The 7,945-nt window shown below is 51.7% G+C and overlaps 1 protein-coding gene across 1 annotated transcript in view; it reads right to left on the bottom strand.

Moving 5' to 3' along the window:
- Positions 1–438: 438 nt before the first annotated feature.
- The window catches only part of TRIM47 (tripartite motif containing 47), a 56,055-nt gene continuing 48,548 nt past the window's right edge, over positions 439–7,945 (bottom strand). The window contains exon 6 of the mRNA XM_078650824.1: positions 439–1,972. Within this exon, the coding sequence (XP_078506950.1) occupies positions 1,383–1,972 (590 nt within the window). The 3' untranslated portion in view covers positions 439–1,382. The remainder of the gene's footprint in view (positions 1,973–7,945) is intronic.

Here is a 7,945-nt window from a genome sequence, read left to right as displayed (position 1 = left end):
AGGCCATACAGTTTGTCTCGTTGTGGTCCGGCGAGAGGCATTTGTTACAGACTGGATGCACGTCGATGTGTGGGTACTTCGAACCACACACGGGGCAGTACTTGAACGGACTCCGTTCCATCGTTGTATCGTCGGTGTCTTGCTGCGACGACAGGGCCTCGATTTCCGAAGAGTTACTCGACTCCGCAGAAGACCGACTCGTAGAGTCGGATGAAACACGAGACCGAACGCGAACAATACCGACGATGTAACGAAGGCCGTTTGGCCTTAAAGAAGTAGTTTTTTCGATTCCGACCAGGAGAGGTCGAAATCACATCCGAACCCAATGGCGGAAAAAAACAATCTGGGGATGGAGTCGATGCCCATGCGCACTGTAGTCCAGGGGAGGAGCCACCTATCTCGTGATACTTCGAAGACTCTTCCAGGACAACAATGTGCAGTCATCCGGACCCAACACTAGGCGGCGATCTATGCAATAGATATGAATTTAGCAGCCCACATGCCTCGAACAATATCACTTAACCGCATCGCTGCGACCGGAATTCCACCGCGGTGCGGAGGAATTTGACGCATGCACGGTTCGGACGGCCCCCGCCCGTCCTTCGCACACGCCCACCGTGACGTCAGACGGCCGGGGTCCATCCAACGCACGGAAGAGGTTAAGGTGCCTGTAACAAAGAGATTAGACATGGGCTTTTTTTAGAGGGATTGCAGGCCACTGTGTATTAGAAAGCATTAGTATTCCCTCCAAGAATATAGATCTGAGAGTCTGTGCGCAATACAGATAAAGAACAGGGGGCCAGATATACAATCTATAGTCTAACAGTGGTTGCAGTTTGAGCACCAATGTTTAGTGAATCCCAAGATTTTTTGCAAACCGGCCTACGTACTAATAGGTCAAGGCGAAAAATACTGAATCGCAGTGGGTTGCAATTCCACCTGCCTCATGCACTTTGGACCACTGCCTACCCTAATGTTTTTGCCAACATTCACAAAGGGCAAGGGGTCGCTTAAGGACCCCTTTCCCTTTGTGAATGGTTCACCACTACCTTTAGGTAGTCTATAAAATATAAATATTTTGCCACCAGATTTTGGTTGCAAAGCATTAAAATGTCCCACAGCAAATTGCTACTCAGATGGGATGCCCTAAACACGCCCTTTCTAAATAGTGATTCTGTATGCACTTGTAAACCCAATTTGCGTTTCGTAGATACTAAAAGTTCATTTTGCAGTTTTAAAGGCTCCAGTTGTGGCAACCGTATCATTTGCGACTGCAACACCCCTTCATTGATCTGGCACATGGTTCCTTCTATGAAGTGGGAAAGAGATGTTTCAGGTACTACATCCAAGAACCTGCTCACGGACTTTGTGCATTTTACTACTCAGAAGTCTGCTGAAGCTTGACGCATGAACTGCCTTTGCTGTGTCTCCACTTTCAGTGTTGGTGTATCTACACCAATTGTGGCAAAGGAGTTCCAACTCACAAAGAAGATGGGGCAGAGGGGTTGGCTGAATTCCGCCTGGAAGCTGTGGATAAGCGGCATATCATCTCCAACCTCATGGAAGGACAGGGTTCCTGCTGGGTAATCAAGGAACACTCCCAGCCTGTCGTGATGGCTCTTTTGAATGACACTCTTCTGGTTATCGTGCCAGGCTGAGCAGCGGGCGCTGTTCCATTCAAGGCACCAGGAGTGAGCGTTCCTGCCCACCAGACAGCAGCTCTGGTGGCCCTTCCGTGGGATGCTCTGGTACGACACTCCCAGTGCCACACGGTTGCCAGACAGCTGCACCTCCCAGTAGTGGCGCCCCCCAACAAACTGCTGCTGGCATAGCACCTGGGTAAAGTGCTCGAACCTCTCTGGGCACTCGGGATAGGCCTGTGGCTGCAGCTTGCAAATCACCTTTCTGTTTCCTGCCATCAGGCAGAGATTCCTATGCGCCGTCGTCTGGTCCAGGGTGAGTTCGTGGGCATCTGAACGGGTGAAAAGAGAAAGAAAGTGGTCAGTATAAACATCACGAGATTGTTCATATCAAGGAAAACAGTGAGAGAAAATAAGAGGACTAATAACACAAAATTCTACAACAGCATGGAGCTAGGCTTGGACAGATTGACTGGAGCACTGAATATTATTCTCCTTTGTAATAATCATTTTCCATCTTCCTACTTCCTATCCTCTATTTCCTTCTATATCTTTCTTATATATATTCACTACCTACCCATTTTCTATGCTACTTTTAATACCACCCACTTCTTGACAGATTTATTTAAACACCCTTTAAGGCATTGCCTCTCACTCTGACTCTTAACCTTTATCTTTCTGTTGTTATCCTCTGAGGCGGAAGCCGGAAGACTGTATTTACATCTGTTTTTAAAAACTGCACCATTTTCACCTGTGTTAGAATTGAGGCGGAAGCCGGAGGACTGTATTTTCATCTGTTTTTAAAAACTGCACCATTTTTCACTTGTGTTAGAATTGAGGCGGAAGCCGGAGGACTGTATTTACATCTGTTTTTAAAAACTGCACCATTTTCACTTGGGCTAGAATTGAGGCGGAAGCCGGAGGACTGTATTTTCATCTGTTTTTAAAAACTGCACCTTTTTCACTTGTGTTAGAACTGAGGCGGAAGCCGGAGGACTGTATTTTCATCTGTTTTTAAAAACTGCACCATTTTCACTTGTGTTAGAATTTTAAGACCTTAGAGGTCACCTGCTTGGAAGCGCTGACCTGAACGCGCCCTCACAGACCCCCGACCACCCTTGACACAGCGACCCCAGCGCTGAATCAGGAAACGCCCAAGGCGGTAGCCACGCCCACTGCGAGGCCACGCCCACCCCCAGAGACTACAAATGTGCCAGCCATACCAGCGCAGCGGACGAGCGCAGCGGGAGCGCCGTTTGCGTGCCGAAGGCGCGCCTAAGGCAAGCCCGTCTGCGCCCGTCTGCGCACGACCGGGCCTAGGGCCACTACCCCTGCCGGATACAGCTGCCCCTAAGGTAAGATACTCACGTCGGGAGTTACTAAGTCTCAGACCCCCCACCCCCTCTTGTAAATACACTCACGACCTAAATGGACCCTTCATCTGCTGTACCCTCTGCAAGCCAGTACAACGCAAATTACTTATAAAACCTCACAAGCCTGCTGCCCTGATACTGGCCTCACTTAACTGCTGTTCGCTCCCCAAACATGCGACGCAGATCAACCACCTCATTGAAGACCAAAAGATTGATATCCTCTTCCTCACGGAAACATGGCTCGCCCCACATTCTGAGGCAGACATGGTGCTAGCAACCCCTCCAGGCTTCCTCATTCAGTCCCTAGGCCGAGGTGGCGGTGTCGCCATCATCCACCGGGACCACCTTCTTTGCAAATCTGAGGATGCACAGATCCCTGACTCTGAAAGCCTGCAATTTACAATCAACTCGACCAACTCTCTGACAGGAGTCCTTGTCTACCGCCCTCCCGGGCATCCAGGCCCTTTCGCGAGCGCTCTCCTGGACACTGTAGCAACCCTGGCCCACTCCATATCGAATTTCCTGATAATAGGAGATCTTAACATCCATCTCGAAGACCCTACCGACCAGACAGCAGCTGACCTGATCGCTGATCTGGCAGCACTTGACATCCACCTCCTTAATTCCGGACCCACTCATACCAAGGGTCACCTGCTGGACCCAGTGTTCACTAACACTCCATTGATGCAAGTGAAGGATTCCTCCCCCCTACCCTGGACAGACCATTTCCTAATTTCCTTCCTACTGCTAGGTTTCTTCAGGAAACCTCAAAAACCGCCCACCTACATCAGGGACAGGACCTGGTCCAGACTTCCTACCGAAGAGTGGGCCAGCATTCTTAAAAACACCAGCCCGGCACGCGCAGACGATCCGGCTGTCGCTGACAGCAATCTCAGAGAGTGGATCACCACCTCCCTGGACTCCGTACTCCCACTAAGAACTAGGGAGGATAAAAACGGAAAACCTGGGTCCGCCCCGTGGTATACCACTGACCTCCGACTCCTCCGTAAAAACTGTAAAAGAGCCGAACGGCTTTGGAGGAAAGACTGGCAGCACTCCAGCAAGGATGCATACCACAATACAGTCAGACTCTACAAAGATGCCATCAGGCACGCCAAAGCCTCCCACTATGACACGCGGATTACAGAATCTTCTAATTCAGCCAGAGAATCCTTCATAATCGTAAAGGAGCTGCTCAAAGTACCCCATTCCCCGTCCTGCAGTGTCCCATCGGTGGACCGAAGTAATGACCTAGCCACGTACTTCAACGATAAAATCGCCCGTATAGGGGGAGGAGCCAAGATGGCGACGGAGACGGACATGTAATCGCCCGGCTCCCCGAGCCTGTTTTGCTGATAATCTATCCTGCTTGATATCCGGCGACATAATAGCCGCAAAAGGACGAGCGAGGCGCGCTGTGGCCGGTGGCGTCTCTCCGGTACCCCTACCTGCCTGTTTTTTGGTGGTGAAGACGGGTTTTCTGGCCGACCGATGCCGAGCCCTGGACCGGTGCCCCGGGTTGATGCGCCCAGCTGGAGACGACCGAAACTCCACGTATCCCGCCTGCGGGTGATGTGCCTGCGCCCCCCCGCTACGACTGCCTGTTAGGTGCCCGCACTGCTCTCTCCTGTGGAAGGACTCTTCTTCGTCCGGCTGTGATTTCGTAACGCCTTTCCCCTCACACCGATGTTAAGGTGGGCGGCGTTGTTTTGCATTCGCTGTGGTGGAAGTGGCCGCTGTGCTCTGCCATAGCTACACGCCGGGACGTGTTGCTAGACGGGACCTACAGGATCCAGTGCACGCTACTGGGGGAGAGCTCCGACGTTCTTCTGCGATTACACCCCGGCTGCCTATCGTGTGTCCCACCCGTATGTGCGGGGACCCTAGGTTGGTGCACAATATGGCGGTCGTCTCCTCTGTGGTACGTATGGATTCAGTCTCTGCCCCTGGAGATCTCGCCCTCCATGATCTTGAGTTCGGACCGGATCCCTTTGTTGTTCCTCACACTGCCGATTCCCTAGATCGGCCACATTCCATCACCCGTGCCTCCATCCTTGCAGCCCTGGTCGAGCTGAGGTCGGACTGGCACGATCGCTTCTGTGCGCTCGATGGGAGGCAGGACGCATCCGCTCTCGGGCAGGAGAATGCCTTGCCAGCTGGACCCCCTTTTGTTATCGACCGAGCCTCTCCTGACACCGGCATGGGAACATTGTTGCAACGCAACTATCGACTTGTGGAACATCCTGAGACTGTGCCCTTTGTGAGCCTGCCGCCAGCCCATGTCGTGAACGCTACTTTGTTTCCCTGCCTGCCTCAGCTTTTCCTGTTGGACAATGGACATTTGTCCGCGCTCGCGGCTCGACTGGGGATACCACTCTCATTCTACGTTGCCCAGGCTGGGGATGCTCTGGGTTTCAGTTGCTGTTTTGTACTGCTTTGGGTGGATTCAGGTGTGACATTATTCTGGATTGCCATGGTTTGTGACTGTGTGAGTGTGACCCGCGCAGGGGGACCTTCTCCGTGTAGAGGGCGGCCATCTTGTCCCTTTGTTCTGTCTGGGGCGGAGCGTCATCCGGGGCCATTTTTGGATGGGCGTTTGAAATCTGGTCAGGGTTAGGCTTGACCTTCTTCTGTGTTGATTGTGTTTAAGGGGCGGGTGGGGGCCCGTGTCCGGACGCCTCCTCGAAGTGTTCTGCAGCGATCTCTGATGTCTCTCCCTTCTTTCTATATGATGGACGCTCTATTCGTTATTGTGGGGAGTGACAAGGTTTTATGGCCGGGGAGTTCGGGTGATTTAGAATAGGCCCTCCTCCATTATTAGGGATTTCTTTTTCTTTTTCTTTCTTTTCTCCTTCTGTATTTCGGGTTCTTGTGGGCGACAGACACATTGTCGGGGGGGGGGTAGGCCGTAGCCTCCGCTTTGATGTAGGGAGGGGGGGAGGGGGGTTTATTTTTATATAGTTCATTTCTATGGGCCTTCTATTTTCTGAGCTTTCCTTTACCTGTTTCCGTCCTGGGTCCAAAGGTAGGGTTACTAGGAGTGGGTGGCGCTATGCGTGGCGGGTGTTGGTCAGTCTCTGCTCCTGTTGTTTTGCTTTGATCCGCCATGTTGTTTTCGATGTCGCTTATATCGGTGATTTTGTACTATGCTGTTGCCTGCTCCTGATGTGAAGTTATGACACGGACTCAGTACTCCTTGATCTCTATTCTTCTCTGTTTACGTTTATAATTTAAAAAACATTTTTTTTAAAACTTAACCTTCACTGCTCCTGTTGTTCTGGTGGCACATATTCTTTCCGCGGACTTACTCCATGTATTGATACTGTTTATCTTGGTGCCGCTGGCAATTTGTATTGTTTGTTTTTATACTGATAGCATTGTGGCCGGCCTGACGGTGGTGGGCCCGTATTTGTACACTTTCCATGCGCAATAAAGGTTTTAAAAAAAAAAAAAAAAAAAAATAAAAAAAATCGCCCGTATACTAGTTTCCCTCCCCCCTCCCGGGCCCACCAGCCACTTGGACAATCCGACACCCCCCAGTCAAACCGAAAGTCATCCTCGTCCTCAACTTGAGACATTCAGGCCAGTAACATGTCTGGAAGTCGAGCGAACCATGACCAAAATGAGAAGTGGTTCACCACTTGATGCGGCTCCCATCAGATTCCTCAAAACCGTGGCCCCGGTCATCGTTCCCACGGTCACGGAGCTCATTAATAGCTCACTTACCCAGGGATCTGTCCCTGCCAGCTGGAAGAGCGCGGTGGTAAAAGCACTCCTTAAAAAACCTCAGCTCGATCCAGCAGACATGGGAAACTATCGACCAATTTCTCTCCTACCGGCAATCAGCAAGCTAGCTGAGAAACTGGTCAACAGACAATTGTCCCAGTTCTTTGAAACAAACAACATCTTACGGGAATCCCAAACTGGTTTCCGCCCGGGCCATGGCACAGATACTGCCCTCCTCGCCGTCATCGAGGAGGCAAGGCGCATACTGGATTCAGGAGGGTCAGTGGCAGTGATCCTCCTGGATCTCAGCGCAGCCTTCGACACAGTCAACCACCGTGTCCTCCTCCATCGGCTCGCGGCAGCAGGGATCACCGGGACGGCACTTAGTTGGACAGAATCCTTCCTCACCGGACGCACGTTCCAGGTATGGGACGGCATCTACCACTCAGCCACCCTCCCCCTCACAAGCGGGGTCCCTCAGGGATCTTCCCTGAGCCCGACGCTGTTTAACGCCTATATGGCCTCCCCTGGAAGACGTGGTGACACCATTTAACATAAAAATGGTAAGCTACGCTGATGACACTCAACTGGTCGTCTCTCTATCCCAACTAGCCGACCACCCAGAGAAACTGGCGAACTGCCTTACCCAAATACACAGCTGGATGAGTGATTCATCATTAAAATTAAATGGGTCTAAGACCGAAGTGATGCTCCTGGGAAAACAATGGGCAACCATCCCCCCAACAGTCTGGCCCGACGTATTCGGAGAAATCCCCTCCCCGAAGCGGGAAATCAAAACCCTTGGAGTATGGCTCGAACCGGAGCTCACCATGAAGACGCAAGCGGCCAAAACTGCTGGCACCTGTTTTGGGCTCATGCGCACCACCCGTAAGATCCTCCCATTACTACCTCCTCCCTCTAGGAAACTTCTTATCCAGGGGCTAGTATTGTCCCGTCTTGACTACAGCAATATGGTCTACCTGGGCGCTCCAGAGGCCACCCTGACTAGACTACAGCGGACACAGAACGCTGCGGCCCGTCTGCTCACGAACCTTCCTTCGAGAGTGTCAGCAAAACCAGCCCTCAAGGCCTTGCACTGGCTCCCTGTTCGCCAAAGGGTGGAATTCAAAGTCATGTGTACAACACACAAACTTATCAACGGATCTGGCCCTACTATCCTCAGCAGCCTGGTCACCCCCTACAAAG

Source organism: Lissotriton helveticus, chromosome 7 (assembly GCF_964261635.1).
Source record: "Lissotriton helveticus chromosome 7, aLisHel1.1, whole genome shotgun sequence".
Classification (NCBI taxonomy): Eukaryota; Metazoa; Chordata; class Amphibia; order Caudata; family Salamandridae; genus Lissotriton; species Lissotriton helveticus.
This window is presented reverse-complemented; position numbering and strand designations above follow the sequence as displayed.